Raw genomic sequence first — 24,115 nt, 5'->3', positions numbered from 1 at the left:
TTTTCCTAAGAAAACAGAAATCTAAGCAATAATACACGCCCCTGTGAGTACGCCGGTCTACATCGCAGTCTGTGATTTTACTTAGATGTCTCACTGCACTGCTTGTTATACTTTCCGCATCACTGAGTCGTTATGCAAATATTCGCCACTGAGTAACCTTGGCAGGACTCATGATGACAGTCTGTGAAGTGAGACAGGGGAAATAGGGGGACAGTGCCAAAGAGACTTCCGTCACGGTAACGATATGTCGCTCACCAGTATGCCAAGGTCCTGGGCTAGAGCCTTCATAGTACGGCTTATCTGGGATAGTCGGCAAATTGTTTCTATATTTGCCGAGGTCATTTCATTGGGCTGTAGAAGCAATAGGGGTGGGGGGGGGGAGATATATGTATATCGAAGCCCGCCTCCTTGCGGTCTGGGAGATGTCACATCGGTGTTATCCAACTTGAGGACGAGTGAATAAAAAAGTATTTAAAAAAAAAGTTTTAAAAAATTACAAAATACAAAAGAACAACAAAGTAAAAACAGAAAGGAAGAAAAGTCAAAGTAAAGCAACACTAAAAAGCATGCTTGTTTGGGGCACATTTACTTTCCCTTAGTATTGACATTTGACCTCTCAGTGTTGCAAATAATATATATCAGCGATATGCATGATATAAGATGGTTGATTGTTGGGAAGTTTCCAAAAGTTTGGCAGTAAAAGAGGACTGTGGGTACATAGCAGGTGACCCTTGACCTCTGATTTCCTGCATGTGGTCAATATCGATTGTTTGTGAGTGACGCAAACGACATACTAGTAGTAGTACCAGCAGAGTGTCGTGCAATAAGCTATTGATCGTAATCGTTGCTACATGGGCAAATGGCTGCTCGAACTCTATCCAAAATCAATTTGTTGCTACCATTACGTAGGAGTTCTTCGCAAGGTACGGGGGTCATAAATTTTAGCGGAAGAGGGCGCTTCTTGTATAGACCAGCGTGCAAAATGGCGAGTTCGAAAGTGTGCGATCCTCCTCAGGAGCTGTTGAAACCCATTAATGTGCCGAAAAAGACGCTTATGGGACCTGGTCCTTCGAACGCATCTGAAAGAGTATTAGCAGCCAATTCCTTGCCACTGCTTGGACATCTACATCCTGAATTTTGTACGGTAAGTTTGTCAGTTTTAAAAACTGGGTCGACATTTGCACCGCCCTGAATATATGTGTGCACACATTCATCACGATTGTGCGATGAGAAATGGAGGTGTGTCACTTCTAATGAATAGGTATTATGTAACCACAGCCGTAACAACATCATGAAAAGCAAGTTGGATATCCATTTTAACGTGTCCTAGCTAACAGTTTGGTTTTCAAAGGGTATTGAATCGGACTCTCCTACATACTGATTTCCCGTAGCACTTGACAGATTGAACATGTGGCATGCTCAGTGACGGATCTCGGTAGTCCCACAATTTGATATACGAATATTGCGTGTATGCTAGGGGATTTAAGGACTAGACTATCAGAGATGCAACAGATTGGTACAGATCTCGTCTTTACCATGGCACAAACAACTGCACCAGTGCATGTACAAATGGCCAACAGTATTGTGCGGACTTCACAGTGCACACCATAGAACTTTAGAGGTTAATTGACATAACCCCCTCCATGATGTGTATGTTCTAATACTAGATGGGTAGTCCTGTTTGCATACGGAGTAAGTCGTCCCTTCCTTCTGGTTAAATGTTGAGGGTCATGTCAGTAATCTAGACCCGTGCACCGTCTGCAAACAGGACTAGTAGATGGGGTAAAGTCGTCAACCGTGCAAGGTGACCTTGGGGTAATTGCCACGTCACCCAAATAAAGAGTACACTTCGTGCTTGTAATACTAATAAACAACATCACTTTAGCTACATCATTGTTTGTGCAAAGTCCTGTTTATAAGCTTGGGTAAACTTGTTTTTGTAAACAAACTTGTAAACTGCATCTGTCTAGTTCTCTCCAAGGTCAGACTCTCGAGATCTCTTTGATATGTTAAAGAAGCTGAATGGACAACTGCCAATATTTCCTTGGAATGTTGTTTATCAGGTGACAGTCACATGACCATTTGTACCCAGGCAGTATTATGCAAATGTTGTTTTTGTCATAGGTTACACTTTTTTTGTGAAAATAACACAATAATGGAATCTAAACTATGTCATGTAAGAGTACTAGGTATGAATACATAAATATTAATATACCTGTCACTGAAAACAAACATAAATTATAAACCAAACAAATATTCTATTTAAAAGGTAGCATTGTTAATATTTTTTTATTCAATCTTACAGAATTTGTATTGTTTACTGTTTTAACTGTAAATTAATTTGCTATTAGCATTCTTATGGCCAAAGAAAAAAAAAAGAATTGTTTCTGGTCAGTGTGTGCATCACTTACAGCTGAATCATCGAGGGATCACCGAACAACTGTGCCTATCATACACATTTTATGTTCTCTAAGAACAATTTAGATAGATAAGAAACAGGCTTCCCACAGACCACTCAATACAAATATAAACAACATCATCTGGCCCCTACTGATACACAGACACACTCATCGTCCTCGGCACAAACGAGCTATTGAAAGTCATCACATTGCAGGATTAGATTTTGACGCATACAATTGTATAGATTCAAAGTTGCAAGTGACCTCCATGCTTACAGCACACTGACTCTCACATTGAAAGATGTAAATTCATATAATTTTCAATAATACTAGAACTAGGAACTAGGTACATTGTGATAACTGTGGTCTTCACAACATTATTTTATGTAAATTTCACCAGTGGGATCTGTAAGTAGGGTTTCAAAGATATCTGCACTGCAGGAAAACAAAACACTTCTCTGTACCATAACAAAGCGTCATTGCATACTATTTCAACTACCATGTATTTCCTCCGCCAACTTTGACAGATGAAGAGTCTGTGTTACAAAAGACTACTGGATTTGTACATTGTACATGTTGATTTTGAAGTTCTGGTTGTGGTCGTAGTTTTAAACTGTCGGGAGTGTCTCATAATTCTTGCTGAACCATCGATGGTTTTAGCCTACGTATTACCTATTAGCTTGGTATTACTATTAGTGACTGTAACTGAACTTGAAGTGTGTCCTGTATGTAGTGAGTATCTGTTACCTACAATTAACGTGTTGCTTTATGCTTGACAGTATGCCGCAACATCAAACTTAGGGGCCGTGTCATTTTAAAACTGACGCACAAGAAACGTAATTTCTTCGTTTTCGTTTTATTCGCACGTTTCCATAATTTATACACAGTTGATTTTGATTGTCGCACCACGACAGTGATGAACACGTTATAGCGGCTTTCACAGTCATGCATGTTTCAACTATCACTTGAAAACATCTACAAATCTGTTTGGAATTACTAAACTACGGCTGAATAACTATTTCACATGTTTCAGGCGATCGAACTTTTTGGTTTTCACGTTAATAGAAGGATTGAATAAACATCAGAAGAACGATCAACTTGTTAGTACTGAAAAAACGTTCGCAATACCACGCTATCTACGACAATATAGTCCAAGTTTAGAGGTCACGTCAAACGTGACATCTCATCATCGGTAATTTCCGGATTTACATTTGTATTCGTTTCACTTTATACGCAAACGTGGCCTAACTTAGAACCTTAGGAGCATTTTAGCGATGCCCTCTCCATAGTCTATTCAACTCAATTATCGTGAATGTCCTATAAGTGTTGCCACTACGATTGAACGATCGGCTTGTACCATGGCACCTTTGGTAATTTTCGTTGACAAGGTCACATGCCGTTACGTACGTAGTATAGAGTGCAGTGTTGTTGTTTATATTTGCGTACGTTGGACCTCATCGTGTCTAAACAGCCTACCCGTCTAGAATTTGGCATAAGGTAATCCTCAAAGCTAGAGTTGCAGGTACAAGAAAACAAACAATGTCTGCAATATTACATGAACAGTGTAAACCCTTGCTTTGGCAGTCGGTTTACGTGTATCATCCAAGTCGGAAGAAATTGGTTGACGTGTGCGTCCCAAGTATCATCATTTAAGCTTATACTATAGTCGGGACGACAAAACAAACCGTAAAAAGTCTTTTGATTTCAGGAACTTCTGTTTAGCGGGAAAACCAAAAAGTTCGATCGCCTGAAATAATTATTCAGCAATAGTTTAGTAATTCCAAACAGATTTGTAGATGTTTTCAAGTGATATTGAAACATGAATGACTGTGAAAGCCGCTAACGTGTTCATCACTGTCGTAGTGCGACAGTCAAAACATGGAAGTTGAAACAGTATCAATGACGCTTTGTTATGGCACAGAGAAGTGTTTTGATTTCTCGCAGTGCCGATATCTTTGAAACCCCACTTACAGATCCCACTGGTGAAACTTGTGCAAAATAATGTTCTGAAGACCACAGTTGTCATGATGTGTTTAGTTTCCTCAAACGGGACGGGTCAACACAATCGATAGTATGAGCATGAATGCATCGTACATTCATCGATGAGTGGAAGTGGGTCTCTTTTATTGTGTATACATGTACTTCCATTTATCCTAGTATATGACAGTCGGTTTGCATGGTTCCCTGTGGTGATATGTGTGTGCACATACAGTGCCTGCTTGTCGGCAGAAATGTGGTGTTGTTTATATTTGTAATGAGTGGTCGTGGGAAGCCTGTTTCTTATCTAACTAAATCGGTCTTGGGGAACATCCCTTAAAATGTGTATGATACGCGCAGTCGTTCGGCGATCCCTCGATGATTCAGCTGTAAATACCCTAGCATTGGTCTTTTTTGTGTGTGTTTGTCCAACCCATGCAGTCTGCAGATCCTTAGATAACCCCCCTACTTCAATGAAGACAACTGCAGAGCCAATTATGAACAAGCCAATATCTGCCCCACATACACACTTGCTCTAAAGTATTAAATAAAAAGAACAGTAACTGCCATAAATAGTAAAAGCTAAAACTCTTAGTGGTCGGAGTATAAATACCCAGCAGCCCTCTATACAGTACATGTGTATGGTTAATTCCCTGGTTCTGGTTTTAGTTCTGATTACAACCTGTATCTGTAAGGGCATTAGATTGAATCTTTCACATAACAACCACTATCCTACTTGGTTCCCAGTTACACAGCTGGGTTGACAGTGGCACAAACATGATTCAGATCTTGCAGCAAGACTCAAACTGACAACTTCAGATTTCAAGCCAGGAACTCTTTCTGAATCCACATGTATATCTTTTGTTTTTAGATCATGGATGAAATCAAAGCAGGAATACAGTACGCCTTTCAAACTAAGAATGAATGGACTCTAGCTATCAGTGGCACCGGGCATGCAGCTATGGAGGCATCCATTGTCAATGTTGTGGAATCTGGAGAAGTCTTCATGTCAGCCTGTAAGGGTATCTGGGGTGAGAGAGCAGCCGATATCGCTGCTAGACAAGGTATTATTTCGTATAATTGTTTTTCTGACCAGAACTTACATGTACAGCAGTTAAAGTGTACATGCAAAGGTTGATGATTTTTTTCGTAATTATGTTTATTTTGCCATAAAAATAAATGAAATTGCATTCATACCTCTAAATATTGCGCGCATTGATAAGAAAGTCGCAAAAATACTTGCCCCCTTATTCCCCTGTGCTTCGACTAACTTCGGCACCTCAACCAGCTCATGAAAGGTGTCGAGGTCCCACGTGTTACAAAAGCCTTCTAAGCCTTTGTGTAATGTTTACTTATGAATTACTAATTACGCTTGCCATATAGTATTATCTGTAACTGTACATATTGTGGTGTACCAGTTTAGTCTTCCGACAACAATGGTTCCTTGGTGTTTTGTCGGCAGCACCCGCAGTGAAACGATCACCCTACACACATTTCCGAGTGATATGACTGAGTAGGTAATAATGGGTGAAGGCAGTTGAAATCACGTAAAAACTGGACAGTGACGCCATACAGTGAAAGCCGGTAAATGTTACCGGGGCTGGGGTTCTTCACGCCACCGGTGTAGCCATGGTCAAAGCGAAAAAAGGAAGACAAATAAAATAATTTGAAATGATGTTTTCAAGTAAGCAAGTTAGCTTCACAAAATATTTTCACTACGATAGCATTTGTTTTTAAACAATGCGTAGTCCGAGTATGTTTTGATTTCCATGTTGCTGGGAGTCGATCGTTTTCATTGTGATACATCACATGTACATCGTCAGAATCATATCAAAGAAAAAAGACGCAACGCTCATTATAATGTTGCTATTTTTGTTTCCATTGTTTTGTCTACCTGAACAATTACTGTGTCATGCCAATCACATGTCAAAAGTGGATGGACACAGCAAAGTACAGTCAGCACTAAGCTTCACGCTCCCAGGTCAAATAACTTCCACAACGTAAGACATGTCTATCCATAAAAAACTCAAACAAAAATGGTCGGAGACAATACACAATACACAACAGTACGGCCGGCTTTAGTGAACATGGTGGGCCGTGCTTTGAAAGAAGATGAAACCACTTCATGTCACTGTGTGGATGGTAATGAACGGCAGTAAAAAATGAAATAAAGTATGTGTACACATAGCTTTCAAGAGGGATGGTTATCCAACAAAACGTTCTGCTCTAACGAATTTGTGGGTCTACTTTCGCGAAGATTTTGAATGGTCATAGATCGAATGTACTGTTACGACACATGCTACATTTGAACAACTTGAGAGAATATTATGGGGAACTCTTGAAGCCATTCTCATTCGATCTCTGTATGTTTGATGGGTATGGAAATATTAGATAATTCGTTTCGATTACATTGTCTGCAGGAGCTGTTTTCCACCCATTGAATAGTTATGTCAACAAAGGACGCTGATAACAGCATCCACTTTATGTAAACAACACGGCTTCACTAGGCCATACTCATTCACTACCAGAGGAACTATCGTTACTGCTAGCGGTCGGTTCGAATGAATTTGGCTAAATCACACCATCAGATGTTAATGCTGGAGTGTATTGCTCTAAGCTTGAGGAATCTGACCAATATTTAACGTCGGGTTCTGGCGAAAACGGGTTTTGAAGTTGACTTTACATGTAAAGATACACTGAGGAATGCGTTTGTGTTCCTGCATTGACGTCATAAAGTTCCAAATCCTGTCCTATCCATATGCAAATAAGAGGTACTTACCTGAAGGTGCTCTGTGGCTGAGCCGAGAGTGCCTCATTTTTCGCGCAATTTCTCGTGTTAGAATTATATTGTACTATTACAAACCCGATTTCCTTTATTTTTATGGCAAAATAAACATAATTACGAAAAAAAGTATGTACCTTTGCATGTACACTTTAAGTAAACTCCGAAATACTGAATTTTTTTAGGTGTTTGGTCTTATGAAATATTAAGCATAAGAGGTGTTTATTTAAGGGCGGTTGGCAGGTGTAATATCTACCTGAGCTCATTTTACCATTTTCACCACCAAAATTATGGTACAATACATTGTAAACTTGATGCCAGTTTTACCAGATTTCCCCTTTTCTATTACCGGGGTTTCCCAACTTTAGCAAAAAATGGCAATAACCTACTGGTTGTACATGTAGTTTTCAAAATGTATTCTGTCATTCAGAATGGACTTTTGTTTGGATTGTGTATGTTTGTTGACATTTGTTTTGACATGTATGTCAGTGTTGTAAAAGGAGAATGCCACTCTATGAAATAAATGTATTTTCATAAACTTTAGGTTCTGGAGAGTCATTAATTTCATGATTTCTTATCACAAATTATTTTGCACAATTGTCAAGTAACACCAAATTCAAACTCTACTTTATCTGTGTTGTTGTCACACTGGTCCACCATTGCATCATGGGACTTAGCATACATGAATATTTATTAGATGAACACTGAATATTCATGACTATTTATCTAAAGGTAATAAGCACTTAGGAGTCATGGATATTCATTTATGTGATATAAAATCATAAAATGACTCCAGAATCCAAAGTTTATAAAACCGTATTTATTTCCTGGCATGACATTCCTCTTTGACCCAATAAAAATGCAAAATGTAGAAGTTTTCAAATTGGTATACTTTCTGACAGGTGCTGATGTAAGAAAAATTGTCAAACCTCTCGGTGAAGTTTTCTCACTAGAAGATATTGAAAAGGTAAGTGAATGTTTATTGTAAGTAAATTGATAAGGATTAAAATTTAGTTGAGAAAAACAGTTGTCTAGCAGAGCTAAAGAAAACACGGTCTAGACATAGACCCTGCCTTCGTGTAGGGTCTATGGTCTAAAACAAATAAATAGTCTGATTTATCCTTATGATGCTACTGATAAGATTAGCACTAATCTGTTAATCTGGGACTGGATCATAGACCTTCTTTTAAAGGCTCACCACTTCAGATAAGGATTAAAATTTAGGTGTGAAAAATGGTTGTCTGACAAAGCTATAGAAAAAAGTATGTCACAACTACTAAAGAGAGACCCTATGTAATCCTTATTGCTCTACTTGTAAGATAATAGTAATGTGAGAACCTGGGATTGAAATATTAATCTGTGAAGATCTAGTCTAGCTGCTACACCCTTCAAGCTGTTCTGCTTATTTTTAAAGTTACTGAAGGTCACCACTAAGGGCACTCAGACAGAGCTGCTCATCACCTTTTAGTTTTGTTTGGCAACCCCCAAAACATATCCAAAGACTTACTACAAGACTAATGAAGACCTAGCTGGGTTTAGGATTAAAATTAAAACAGTTGGCTGGCAGCGCTATAAAAAAAAATTGTCACAATATATGAACAGTCCTATGCAATCCTTATGGCTTCACTGATAAGATAATAGTAATGTGAGAACCTGGGATTGAAACTCAGGCCTTTAAGCTCCACTGATAAGATAACACCAATGTGAGAACCTCAGATTCAAACCCCAGCCTTTAAGTGAGAACCTGGGATTGAAACCTTGGCCTTTAAGTGAGAACCTGGGATTGACACCCTGGCCTTTAAGTGAGAACCTGGGATTGACACCCTGGCCTTTAAGTGAGAACCTGGGATTGACACCCTGGCCTTTAAAGGTCTACTTCGTGTTAGGATTCAAATTTGGGTTTGAAAAACAGTTGACAGGCAGAGTTATAGAAAAAGTTGGTCCTGGACAAAAGAATGATCCTATGTAGTAATCCTTATGTCTCAGCTCGACTGAGAAGAAGGATCCAAACATTGTTGGGTTGTTAGACTGTATCGGCTATGAAGACTTGATTCACCTAATATTGAAATTCTACAAAAAAGGAAACGCCATAGAAGCATTTAGTTTGTTGCTTCTCTTGGAAGTTTCCTATTGGTATCTGTGTATATACTTTGAACTGAATGTAGTTTTAATCTTGTAGGGCTTACAAGAACACAAGCCAGTGGCGATGTATTTGTGTCATAGTGAATCATCATCAGGAATATTGCAACCTTTAGAAGGAATAGGACCTCTGTGTGCAAAGTAAGTATACTTTCTGATTTAAGGGGGAAATGACATCTGGCATTAAAAAAAATGTTTGGTTCTGGTTACCCGACCCCACCTAGTCTTTCACTGTTGACCCGAAACTTTCTTTTAACGCATTCAAGAAAAAATAATAAAATCATGAAAATTTTGAAGCCTCGCAAGAAATAGTGAATGCGGAAACTGACATCAACTTAAAAAAGACAATATAAAACTAGTCTTCAAATCTGTAATGGCTGTACATCTGATGAGAAGAAACCAATAACACAGAGACCATATGGAAAACATAACTACCTGAACTAGACACTCACATATGAAAAAAATTATATGTAAAAAGTAAACAATCTACCTACCCACCTATTCTAAAATTGAGTGTAAAAGGAACCACATAATTTTTTTATGAGGCTTCTTATGAATTCATCGTGTTTAATGAAAAGTTGGATTCTAAACAAGATAAAATGGACTGGCTTCATTCACTTTCACTTATCAGTAGAAGCAAGCATTAATCTGAACTTCGGCGGAATTTGTGATGTAAGGCCTTGTCAAACAATTGTTGTTTAACATGTTGGGGACTGTTTCTGTTCTTACTGTAATTTGCATAACATTACAATCAGTTGAAAATACAGGCAAGCATGTCACTTAGCCAACGTTTGAATCAAAGCACACTCCGCACTACAGTGAAAGTGAATGAAACTTACACATTTTATCTTACTTAATATCCAAGTTTTTATTAACCATGGTGAATATACAAGGTAGCCCTTCCTCTTAAAGATAAGTAATTAAAATAATGTACCACTTTTCTCTCCCAACAGAATTTCAGATTAAAAAGGTGTTTACATGTCACCTGCATAGGGTGATGTGTATATATATGTGTGAAATTGAAAATTAAAAGTACATGAAAGTGTTGATCATTTCTTTGACTATAGACTGACAGAAAATATATTCAAAATTGATATTTGAAGACAATAACATTTTTGTAATATCAGGGTGTTCATAATAATGAAACTTGTAAACAACTGTAAATGTTATGCTCATGAGGGAAGCACTGAGATTCATACACAAGTTCTCTTCCACTTTTGATTGAGAAACAGAAATGTTTCGAACAAATCATTTGTCATTTTTCAGTGTCTAACTTTACACACCTCCAGTTTTCTCAACACCTCCAGCAAATTTTAATCATTATTGTCAGATCCAGTTAGACACTGAAGAAGTGATTTGTTCAAAACATGTCTGTTTCTCAATCAAAAGTGAACGAAGAGCCCTTGTGTATGAATAAAAATGTTGTATTGATAATAACTTGTTGAGATAAAATGTACACGGTCCAACAAAGTTATAAATAGCTGATGTTTCAAGAGTAACGCTTCTACACTAAGGGCTACAGCCCTAATCTACTGAAAGTGTATGGAATCTATGATGTTAGTCATCACAATAAAAAGTTATAAAGTTATATTGAAAACAGATGTGCTATGGAATATTCACTACATTGAAGTAATTTCTCATAGTCTAGTTCCTGACAGGGACTGTATTACGTGTGTACAGTACTTCATCACTACCCCAGTCTAGTCAATCCCATTGCTCAAGGCATTAAATGTGGTTCAACACCCATAGTGAGTGAAGTACAAACGGTGCATGTCAGTAGTAATCCATCACAACTTGACAGGCTGTCGTCATCATTGTCATGTTTCTAGGATCTGGGACTGATATGATATGCAAATGTCCAACTCCACCTCCAGTCTATTTAAACTTAAATCATGTGGGGACGCGATGATGTCATCATGTTTTATTAGCTCTGCTGTCAGCGAAAGCTGAAAACGTAGCTTTAGGTATAGGTTGTATAGAGTATAGAGAGTAGAGTGAATCATAGGTGTCCGTCAAACTTTTATATTTTCATTATTTTCTCCGGAAGTGACAGTCAGTATTCTTAGATATTTGGTGTGCATGTTCCCTGGGGGGAGGCTATTCAGATTTGTTCATGCCAAGTTGATCTGTGCCATTTTCAATTTTTTATGATTTTTTTTCATAAAATGTCATTTTCATCATCTCCGTGAAAACTTATTGTCAGATTGCTTTGATATCTGGTGTGTTGATGCGCAGGGGGTAGCTTACTCAGGTTTGTTAATTTCAAGTCAGCACATCTTCATTTTTATTTTTTATGATTTTTTTTTTGTAATTTGAAAAAAAAATGAATATGTTAATGAGGATAATGACCGACACCATATTGGAAATCATTCGACGAGACTTTAAGTAAACTGCCACTTTTCAAAAGACACTATTGACGGCAAACAAGCAATGTAATATGTGCTATAGTCATAATTCTACGCATTGGGCGCCCAAATGCATGAAGTGACAAGCGTTTATTCGAAACAGGGTTGTAAACTTCAAATCCAAATTCTGCACCCTTCTACATAATCAGCCAGTCCGCAACGTCCTTATTTGCATACTCTATCCTGATTCGACCAGAAGCTGAAGCTGACCTCATTTGACCGGGCGATTTTCCACAGCAAGCAACAACACAAGACGTTCTTGGTACTCACTAAAATCTCACTTCAGACCCACTATAAAAATGTGATGTTTTCAGATAACATGTAACTTGTGATTAATTCTATATTGTCGTGCAATTTGGAGTGACAGTGAACCAGAATTAAGACAACTTGCGTAAGGAAGGCATGCGGTTGAAGTTATGCAAGAGCTGTCTAACTGCGGACTGTGAATCAACCAAATTTTGTTTATTGGCCGACAGTTCACATGTAAAGTTAAACGACATGAACGTGACTTGCCATTTCCAAAATGCAAATATTTGGCAAGTAAAAATAATTAAAATAATCACAACTTTAATTTGGCTTCAGACTTTGCATTATGTTTTGCGTATCTTTCCCCGTTTTACATGTAAATCCGAAAAGGTTCTCTCGTCATGTCATCAGTGATCATACCGCGAGGGGCTGCTTTGAGTACGAGCGAAGTGAGGCATGTTGAGGTATTTTGTTGAGAATTATAAATATTGCGAAATGTCAAGTACAAGGTTTAAATACAATGGAATGATGAAAAAAAATGGCCGAGTCTGCTGACAGGCGCCGCGCCGATCACAAGAAACACTGTAAATTCCATCTTTCTTAGTTTCCGTACGGCGACAACCCCAGGTACCCAGATGCAAGTCGTTGTCAGCCATACGTTACAGTGGTAACATCGTCCGAGAAATCGCTGCGTTCAGAGTGTCATTATTCACAGAATTGTTGTTTTCGAGTGAAAACGCATCTTGAATTGTATAAATCTAACAAATGAAGACATGTCAAGTTATATTTTGAAAGTTGTATCGCTAGTTTGAGACGATTTTCTCACGTACTATTGAGGCTTACTTGGACTTGGACCTTACTCCAGTTCATCGGGAAGTTTAGCCAGTCCGATAATTCTTTCTGGTTTAGTTTACAACACTTTTGATCACGCAGATTTTGTTGTTGTGATGAAAAGAAATTTAAAAAAAAGATCACTTCAACCATTTCGTTGTGTTTTCTTTATGAAAGGTAATAGAACATGAACGAGTGTTACCACTGTAACGTATGGATGCCAGAATGACTCTCTTTCTGGTACTTGGCGGGGATTGTCGCCGTCCGGAAACTAAGATGGCGATTAATACATTTCTTCCCTATATATATCTACTCAACTTGTACAAGTTGAATGTTGTTGACTTGGTAAATTTGTTAGAAAATTGAAATTCAAATTGCCTCAAAATTATTGTAGATCCCTAGTTTATTTCATTCATCATTAAAATTTCCCAGGGTTAAAGCTGTAAGACAATGGAATTATTTATAGCCAACCTCAAAATCATCTTTTTTTTTCTTTTTCTTGTGTGCATTTCCCAGTCATTTTTTTTCTGAGATTTTGTGCAATTTTTCATAACAGTAGATTTTTGTTATAAAATGGTGACTATGGTATAAAAGTACAATACATTAATACCAACTTCTGTGTAAAATGTGTTTTACAGTGAGACATCATATGAACCACTAACCACTTTATTGCATCGCTAAAACAAAACTGCATAGTGAAGAGCTGAAGAACTGAACCACTTCTACGTGTCACCAAAATAAAAAATAAAATTAAAAAAACAAACAGCGGAGCTATTCTGACCGATAGGTCGCTTGTATATGAATGCCATAGGGGGAGTACAGATATCTGTGCTCGAGCAACGGGATTGACTAGACTGGGGAAGTGATGATGTACACATGTAATATGGTCCCTGTCAGGAACTAGACTAAATTTCTCACTACACAGACTGTTCAAATTTTCTTTCTAACATAAATGTCACTTTGTCTTTTCATTAGGTATAATTGTATAGTAATTGTTGATACCGTTGCATCTTTGGGTGGAGTACCATTCTATCTGGATGAATTAGGTAAGAAATTTCAGTACATTTGTACAAGTAAACATTTTCAGTGTCCAGAGATTTAGTTGTTTTAAATCTTACAAGTGTATGGAAATAGATGTGTCAATTTACAATTAAAACCATAACCGCATTCAATAACATAGAAGTAAAGTATTTTAGGGAACTGTGTGTTCTATGAAGACTTGTTCACTCAGATACTAGTAATGTATTGGACATTTTCAAGTTAAAATTGTTTTTGAAAATTTGAAAAATACTTGTATACTACTACATTTTATACACATCAGGATCAGAGATTTTAATGCAGTAATGAGGTATTGGAAATAATTTCATGTTATGACCACTTATTTTGATAATGTTATGTTTTGATTTCTAGATCTGGATGTGGTATATAGTGGTTCCCAAAAAGTACTAAGTGCACCACCTGGTTCTGCTCCTATAACCTTTGGACCAAGAGCTAGGTAAGTGATATCTGAGAATCATTATACCAAACTAGAAAGACTTTCACATTTAAATTAGGTGGTACAATGTTTTGTACATCTCTCACACCATTTTTTGTTACATAACAATACAATATGTACAGATCTAATTGTTACCAGTTGTGATCAAACATGTTTCAATAAGTACAATAACATATACTACTCTGGCAACCGAGGTCTTGGTTTACTAAGATAGACACAAACTAAAACTATTGTTGTGACATGTTGATATACTACTCTGGCAACCGAGGTCTTGGTTTACTAAGATAGACACAAACTAAAACTATTGTTGTGACATGTTGATATACTACTCTGGCAACCGAGGTCTTGATTTACTAAGATAGACACAATCCGAAACTATTGTTGTGACATGTTGATATACTACTCTGGCAACCGAGGTCTTGATTTACTAAGATAGACACAATCCGAAACTGTTGTTGTGACATGCTGATATATAAATGTACTACTCTGGCAACCAAGGTCTTGGTTTACTAAAATTTGATAAAAGTTTATAAAAGTTTCTGAATGGATGTTGGTTTAATTTGATTATCTTACAGTGTAAGGGACTTCCGATGTTTAAATTATCTTGACCACAGGGTGATTAGATTCACATAACAGATAGAGGAATCGCTACATTAATTAATAATAATAGTTCTAATCTGTGTCTATCTTAGTAAACCGAGACCTCGATTGCCAGAGTAGTATGTAATTCATCTAATAAAACTAAGATGACAGAAATATCATTCAGATCTGGCCCATGTAATTTTAACATCAACAATTTTTAGTTATATGTTTTGGTAATAATGTACTGTATCACTTACCTAGGATTGTGTGTCTGTGTCAGGCTATCATACTTACCTTTTCATCCCTACAGAGCAAAGATTGCAAATAGGAAGACCAGAGTTGCTTCCTACTACTTTGATGCTAATTGCCTGGCAAATTACTGGGGTTGTGATGATGGGCCAAGAGCGTAAGTTCAAGTTTATTATGCAAAAGAAAAAATAATTGTTTCTTGTCAGCGCACACATCACCTAAATACCCTGTGTCGGTCTTGGGTTTTTTGTGTTTGTCCAGCCCATGCAGTCTGCAGACTCAAAAATAACCCTCCCTACTTCAGTGAGGACAACTGTAGAGCCAATCATGAATAAGTAAATGACATCTGCCCCACATACACACTTGTTCTAAAGTACTAAATAAAAAGAACAGTAACTGCCATAAACAGTAGATTAAGTGACAGGTTTGTTGAGAATAAAAAAAAATTGCATCATCGCACCATTTTAGACAAACTGTCCTGACCACAAACAATTCTTCTTCTTTTTTTGGCCTTATGCACTTATATTATTAGTCCAGAGTTGAAATATGTCTAACTCTGTGTCGAAAACATAATGTCCCGTGAGTGAAACACCAAGCCTACATCATTTTAGTTATATCAGTAAAGTCCACATGTCAGTAGCTACAACCTAATTCTTTCAACCATTCAAGTTTGCCTGCCACAAGCTGTGTGAAAACTATCCAGTTGTTAGGAGTTCTTCCATTGTTACAATCATAATAATAAACTCTACCTCATTGATCGCTATAAAGACCATTAATCAGATACGTGATGTATATAGTGCTATCACTACATACTCACATGTAGCTTGTTACATAGCACATAACACCAGAGACGGCACTGAGTTCAAAGTTTGCAGTGAAGTTGTTAGTTTACTGTATGGATGGGTGTAAGGTAGTATGTGCAGTACACTAGGCAGCCTTGGTGATATCAACAATTTGCTTATAATTCATTCAAATACTAAGAAATGAAAGATTACTCTTTGATAAATAGAGAAAATTATTGTCAGTGGGTAGTTAGGCAAAAAAAAAAAAACTGTTTCTAGTCAGGACATTTTGTGGTGCGACGAGACAATTTTTTTTTTCAATTCTCAACTGCAGTTGTCTTCACTGAAGTACGGAGGGTTATTTTTGTGTTCCCCCAGATCTGCAGGCCTCATGGGCTGGACAACACAAAAAAAAGACCAACGCGAGGGTATTTAAATGATGTGCGTGCTGACCAAAAACAATTCTTTTCTTTCATTCTTTTGGCCTTATAGCACAGCTTAAGACAGGCTAACTCAGGAACTTGGTCGGAGTTTAGTTATAACTGCCAAATTTTCTAGTTATTGATATGTCCATCTCAGTTTACAATTATGACCCATAACACTATATTCCTTTCAGGTGAAATTTAAATTCACCTTCTTGAGTACACCAATACAATGTCTGTGGGACTGTAAGTGCTGAAGCAAAAGTCGGTGGTGGACATTTAGGATGACGTGACATCACAAGCAGGGAGTTTTTCCAGCATCCTTCGAGGCAAAAGTTCTCAAAATGGCAGCACACAGTGAGACTCAACATAGCTGAATTTTGACATTTCAAAGGAACATAACTTCAATACATTTCATTTTATTTCTAAAATTCATATACATATCAATTAAAAACACAAAGATAAGCTATCTAAATATGCAAATGTATTTAATTGGACCTTTCCTGTAAGTAGTAATTGCTAAGTTAAGATTGAATTTTGCAGGAATATTACTTCCTGTGGCCTTGAACTTGACAATTTCAATTCTTACCATGCAGATATCATCACACAGGGCCAATAAGTAGTATGTATGCTTTAAGGGAGGCTTTAGCTGGCTTGGCAGAAGAGGTACGTAATTTCAACATTCTAAACTTGTTGTTCAATCATACACCCTACAAGTCTATGATTTTGTGAACAATTTGTGAGTTTTGCTCAGTATGGGATGATCACACAATGTCCCACAAGCTCAATAAACAAACATCGTTTATTTTGGACAAAACCCTCGCCCCTAAACGAACGTTCACAAGTGCAACGTGACACATTTATATATGATGTAAACCATGATGAAAATTGTAGTGGTCACACCACTACAATTGATGCAATGTAAACACATGATGGTAAACATGAATTTCCAACCTTATGAACCTGTTTACTGAGATGATGGTAAACATATCAAAATACCACTGTAAACCCATCACTATCTCACATTAGAAGTTAATTTTAATCAACTTATCAACACCTCAGTAGTAAATACAGAACATGTTAGCATTGAAGGCGTAAATGTTTTGGAAATTTGGTTAAAATTGTGAAAATGAAGTTCAGCAATTGCATTTGACACCAGACCCCCTCCCCACTAAACAAACGAAGTTCACTTGTTGAGCTTGTATGACATTGTACAGTCATCCCTAAGATAACTTATATTTATCTAACTGAGTGCAGTTTATTGACTTTGAGCATCACACTTCTTGAAACCAAATCCAACAAAGCATTGACAGCAGCTGTGAGAACGAAAAGAAGTTCCTAACATTATTTGCCTGCCACATTACCATACCTCATTGTACAGTCCTCTGCTAAACCAACTTTCCCAATATTTATAACTGTATTTTAACTAGGTCGGACAATGCAGGATTGCAGAAAATAACTTCTGGGTCCTCTAAGCATAAAGAAATATGGCTAAGTTAAAGTCAGCGTCAACATTGTCCCCTTTAAAATCATCACATATGATATTTTGTTGTCACACAGGGACTTGAAGCTTGTTGGACCAGACACCAGGAGTGTGCTGAATACTTGTATAAAGGTGTTGAAGCGATGGGTCTACAGATGTTGGTGAAGAATAAGGAATGGAGACTGCCAACTGTAAACACTGTCGTAGTACCGGAAGGTGTAGATTGGAAGGCAGTAACTGTCTATGTCATGAAAAAGTAAGTATATCTAACTGTAGCTAATGGAGTCTTGATGGGTAAATGGTTAGCATGGCTGGCTTGGAATCTGCAGGTTGTGGGTTTAAGACTTGCTACTGCTCTTTGTTTCTGAATGGCTAAAGTCCTTGAGTGAGATTTGAACCACAATTGTGCCCACAGTGAATCCAGCTGTATAGTTTGGGATAGAGGTTGCAATGTGAATGCTGTAATCCTATGCACTTATAAAAGGCTGCAATGGATTGTATGCTCCCCAGGGAGTTGAGGAAGTATAAAGGGGCTGCTGTGCTGCTATAGATCCATACCAGGGGTAATAATTGTAAAATGCTTTGAACAGTGTGGGAAAGCACTATATTAAATTAGAAAAAATATATAATTTAAAAGTATTATTATGTTATGTCATGAAAAAGTCAGTGTACAAAATGTATATACATATAACAATGTAGCTGTACAAATGGTTATCCATTGTGTTTTCATGTAAGTAAATGCAAGGTTCTCCCCAATCTGATTAAAATCCGATGTAGATGTCGGCTAATCATTCATTGCTATTTTACCTTCATTATTTTGCCTGAATTGACCTTCGAGATACATGTTTACGTTTTTATCCTGATTCAGGAGGCGATCAGGATAAAAACGTAAACATGTACCTCGAAGGTCAATGCAGGCAAAATAACTAAGGTAAAATAGTACTGAACGATTAGCCGACATCTACATCGGATTTCAATTAGATTGGGTTCTCCCATGTCTTCATACAGTAAAGGTTCTGGCATCTGTAGAATTGTATTTTACAAAAGTTACTGTATTGGTGATTCTATTTTACAGATATGCTGTAGAGATCTCTGGTGGACTTGGACCATCTGCAGGAAAGGTGAGAAGTGATCAAAGATTATTCATACTTTATAGGCAATGGTAGTTTGTTTTCAACAGATGAGTCCACCTACTAGTATTAAACAAGGTTCTCCATAGACCTTTATAAAGTTATGGGTTCCTGGACATGATGATTTCACCAAGTAATCAGGGTTCTAGCCAGGCCTTCATAAAGTAGTGGGTTCCACTTTATGATTTCATCTAATAGTCAGTCTACCCAGGCCTTTATAAAGTTATGGGTTTCACCCTATAATTTCACTGCATATTCAAGGCTCTCCCTAGAAAATAGTGCATCTTCCCATAATTTGTGTTTGTTATGCAAATTTCACTGTTTTGAAGTAGTGAGTAGTAAAATAAATGCTCCGGTGTAGCAATAGCCAATTTAAAAATACAACAAGAAAAGTAATACAACTTCTTTCCCACCAGGTATGGAGAATTGGCTTAATGGGAGAAAATTGTACAAAGAAAAATGTGGATTTAGTTCTGAAAGCATTAAAAGAGGCCATAGAGAACTGTAAACTCTCTAAACTATAAACAGAGAAGATACTATGCAAATGGTAGGAGATGACCTCTGACCTTAGATGTGTAGCCATGGTGACATGATTCACAGTTCCTACTAATCTTTATGAACATGGGTATATGGTTTTATGAAGTGGTGTTTAGAACACCTGAGGGTGGGGGTGGGGGGTTATTAGAATGAAATATCATAATCAAGCACATGATAAAAGTTATCTAACATGTCATACAGGTAATATATATTGTGGATTTATGTTTTTGCTACAATACTAACACATATGTGACTTATTGTACATCAGGATGCCACTCCAGGAAATAAAGACGTCTTTCTAATCTTTTGAGTTCTGGAGTTCAAAGTTCTAATAACCTTAAAATAAAACAATAAGAATTAATAGTTATATTCTGCTATTGCGGTACATACGCATGTCTGCTGACTTCCATCAGACCATGTCGTGTGTCCACAGAACAATGAATGAGGAACAAGTTTCAATTCTCACATAATCACATACTTTTTTTGATGTAAATACATGAAGTGATTCTCCAGAACCAAAAGTTTACAAAAATGCTTTATTTCCAGAAAGGAGTTCCCCTTTAGAGTCTTTAGTGTTCTTCACATCCTTTTGTCTGTTTCAAATCAGTACCTTGCTTTTGAGCTGTAAATTTATGTGCATAATGTCAAATACTGTGTAGACAGTTTTGTGTGGTTAACATGTAAATAGTTTATATATTTAAATAGGGATAATGACAGCAGACTAATAACTTAAAAGTTTGAATTTGTTGGCAGCATTTCATATTTCAGTTTAACATCAATACTTTGGGCCATGAAGTTAGTTTAGATTGCATCTGATTCAGTGAACACTCAAAGTAACATCCTAAGGAATACAGGTGAAGACAACTAATGGTTTTAGAATGACTGAAGTTACTAACTAGGGAAGAACCCTGTGTTGCAAGTGTCCATGTAGTCTTGTGTAGTGTAGCAGCTGTAGGATGATACATAGGATAGACATCACAGCAAGTTGTACGACAGATAGACATCAAGGAGAGATAAACACCACAAAGTCAACAAGTTTTAGGAGAGATAAACATCAAGGAGAGATAGACACCACAGCCAGGTATTAGGAGAGTATGAGAGATAGACATCACACCAAGTTTTAGGAAATTTAGACATCAAAGAGAGATAGACACCACAGCCAGGTATGAGGAGAGATAGACATCACACCAAGTTTTAGGAGAGATACACTTCAAGGAGAGATATACATCACAGCCAGGTATGAGGAGAGATAGACTTCAAGGAGAGATATACATCACAGCCAGGTATTAGGAAAGCATATAACTTTAATGGATTTCCACCAATTGGTAGTACATAGCAGCAGCCTGTAGGCTGTCTTCATTTCTTAGATAGAGTTCACAATCACCAGGTAACATTATTAACGTTACTTTAAAAGTGGCCCACACATAGCTTACAAATGAAGTTAGCTTTTAGCAGGTCGCAGTCGAGCCAGAAAACCATAAATACTTACAAAAATCTAAGTACTGTTGTCTGCATTCTGTGTTTAGTCAGCTTTTTGTAGTAGTGACTCTCTCATACATAAACCAGTTGAGTTTTCGTAGTCTTTTGCATGCTAGGAAGCTATTGCAAACACGCAAGCTTTATATGTATACATTGTCATCAAATGCACCTGTTAAATGTACAACTCTCTCTTTTTTCAACAGGTATGGAGAATTGGTTTGATGGGAGAAAACGCTTCAAAGGAAAAAGTTGATCTTGCTTTAAAAGCATTAAAAGAGGGTATTGAGGCAGTAAAAAAATAAAACTGAAATTTGACTAATACATTTGTACCAGGGTTTTAGAAAAGGCTGTTGGGATGTAATTACGCGTTGGAACTTCAAATGTGCTGTAATTTTTTCCCAGTTGTGACATGTAGATGAATACGATATCACACTATATATTTTTGGTCTTGTAAATGACAATTCTATAGTTTTTCGTAACCTCTTCAGTACCTAACACATTCCCGCCAAAAATTCCCACCAAATTTTATCACCAAGAGTAATTTTTGACATGCTTCAACACTAATTTTGATAAACTTGTAAAAGTGAAGCCATCATTGTAAAGAAATTAATAGCAAGATATTAGTACACGGTGTAAACGTGATAGCATTTGACACAAATATCATTAAAAGTGAGTGGCATTTCCTAATGTGTTAGGCATTAGACAAGTTATCAAATAGGCCATTTCAGACTGCAAACAGGAAATTGAGAATACAGCGCCCTCGCTCAAATTGGGGGTATCATCACCTCATTGAGATCTTCTTCATTCCAGTCTGGTGCTTCTAGATTGAATTTGTACTTGATATGAATGCTATAAACAAGTGTAGCACATAGAGAAAGTGCTTTACTTCAGTGTTTAATACTCGTAATATGAATGCTATCAATGAGTGTAGCACATAGAGAAAGTGCAGTGTTACCCGTTGTAAATTAGTTTTTGTTATGTTGTCCAGTACATTTCCCATATCAGTAACTAGCAAAGGACTTAAGTTTTTTCAGTGATTGGGTTATTTGGGACTCTGTAACAACTTCTATGTTCATATTATGTTTCGATGGATAGTTTACATCTGTGTTAAAAATACACTAGTAAGCGTAATCACAGTTCAACAAATTGTCTGGAATGTTTGTAGAGTGACACCCCATGAATACATGTAATAGTATATTATTCAGTGAGCTACATGTATAAAGTTTCAGAATGCCTAAGAGTTATTCCCTTACATATCGTCAACAAATATTTTTAGTCCATTTGGTGTATTTTATTAGTACATATATAATCGCCATCATACATTCAATAAAATTGTTTAACAACATATGAACTGTACTGATTGTTTTTTATATGTACGAGTACAGAGTGATATTTACAAAATTGCAGTGTTGCCTTTTTGGCATAACTGAACCAGGAGGTTCAGTAGTGCTATCAGCATCGAGAAATGTGTGCGTATGTAAGTGCAGGTGTGTGTGATCAGTGAGTTATAAGTTATGCCCAAAAAAGTGATACAATGGCATACATATGCAAGTCAATTTGTTTCATGATACGATCAAATATGGCCGCCGAGCATCCATTTTGTTTCCAAATTTTCCCATAACTCAGACATGCTTGAACAGATCTCATTCAAAGTTGGTATTAGGACAGTGTTCTATGACATACATGTGTATATCCATTTTCAGTGAGTACAGTGCGCAGAAGTGAGTCCGTATATGTGTACGTTTTGATACTCGACCTTTAAAATTTATGTTCGCCAGAACTTCAACTTCTACATCAGTACAGTACAGTGCTCATGACATCCGGTTTCTTGTTGAATTTCCTCAGTTCTGAAGTGCTGGATAAATTTACCACGTATATGCCCCATATACCTGTACATATACAGGCCATGTTTCCAAGCGTTTGCCAAACACAGGAGTCTCTGTAGAACAAAAAATAAAAACTGTACTTGATATACAAAACAAAACTTACTAAAAAAACATCAAAAGTTACAGCTACTGTCCCTTTAATCTGTCCACATGATTTCCATCCATTCATCTATCAGTGAATTTGTCATTTAGAGATTGGGGGGTCAGATTTTAGAGAAATTAGTAAGGGGAGGGGTCACATTTTACAGCTCAGAGATGCCCTAAATACCCCCCCCCCCCAGTAATTTCTGAAGGCTCCCTTAAAGGCTTGTGGTTTAGTGATAATATCGTCATTCAATTTATTCATAGATTGGTTAGTTTACCCCTGTTTACTGTGCAGTCAAGATAGTTAGCCCTCGTAATATCCACTTCTCTTGATTACATTCTGAAAACTGATAACGATATAAAAAAAAATTCGCCTAATAGCTGGATCAATGACAGCGTGCATTCCATTCAACCATAGTACTTGATGTTTACTGAAAGTTTGGTTGAAATTGGCTTGTGCGTATTTGAGATGGAGGTTGACAGAGACGGACAGGACCGTATGGAGTAGGGCCCCTTCCCTCTTGGCTTTGCCATTGGGGGCTTCTTTAAAGGTTATTCAGCACCTACAGTACACAAAATGTATACCAGGTCCAATTAAATTTGATGTATGCATATCAGGAATAGGACTGATAACAGATATTAGTCATTCCCATAGCCCTCTCCTGGCTCAGCCAAGTGGGAACAAATAAGGATGGAAACTGTCATAACAATGAGTATAATAATGCTTTATTGAAATTTACATAAAATGTATTACCTTTCAAAAATAAAATAAAGTTGAAACATTTTCATATTAATAATTAACATATACATGTATACTAGTGTGTGTATGTGTGTGTGTATATATATATATATATATATATATATATATATATATATATATATATATATATATATATATATACACACACACATACATCTGTACCCTGCTATCATAAATGTACTTACCAAATTACATGGAACTTGAAGCTTGAATTCTTCATGTATAGCCTAATTACTGATCATTAATTATACAAATTACTCATTAAAACTAAAAGCTGTATATGTTATCAAACTTTATATGACACATGTACTTTGTTATTATCAATGCATGTCCCAAATTATATTGAATTTGAAGCTTGCAATCTTAAGATACATGCATAGCCCAATCACCAAAACACATTTAATTATGGAAATAGATTATTAATATTCATGGCATGTTTACCAAAAC

The 24,115-nt window shown here is 36.9% G+C and overlaps 1 protein-coding gene across 2 annotated transcripts; it reads left to right on the top strand.

Annotated features, from left to right (window-relative positions):
* The first annotated feature begins 767 nt into the window (after positions 1 to 767).
* On the top strand, positions 768 to 22,247 carry LOC144451168 (alanine--glyoxylate aminotransferase-like). Of its 2 annotated transcripts, XM_078141952.1 has the most exons (12): positions 768 to 1,144; positions 5,248 to 5,440; positions 8,061 to 8,125; positions 9,338 to 9,438; positions 13,755 to 13,825; positions 14,190 to 14,274; positions 15,167 to 15,262; positions 16,906 to 16,975; positions 17,870 to 18,048; positions 18,868 to 18,913; positions 19,339 to 19,469; positions 21,142 to 22,247. In XM_078141952.1, exons 1-11 carry the CDS (start codon positions 860 to 862, stop codon positions 19,444 to 19,446), a joined length of 1,299 nt encoding a protein of 432 aa, XP_077998078.1. In that variant the 5' UTR covers positions 768 to 859; the 3' UTR covers positions 19,447 to 19,469; positions 21,142 to 22,247. The 2 variants fall into 2 exon arrangements, with proteins under 2 accessions (XP_077998078.1, XP_077998079.1); XM_078141953.1 differs by lacking the exon at positions 19,339 to 19,469.
* Positions 22,248 to 24,115: the final 1,868 nt, after the last annotated feature.

This window comes from Glandiceps talaboti, chromosome 21, assembly GCF_964340395.1.
Source record: "Glandiceps talaboti chromosome 21, keGlaTala1.1, whole genome shotgun sequence".
NCBI lineage: Eukaryota > Metazoa > Hemichordata > Enteropneusta > Spengelidae > Glandiceps > Glandiceps talaboti.
The sequence above is the reverse complement of the archived record's forward strand: the minus strand, read 5'-3'. Positions and strand labels throughout refer to the sequence as shown.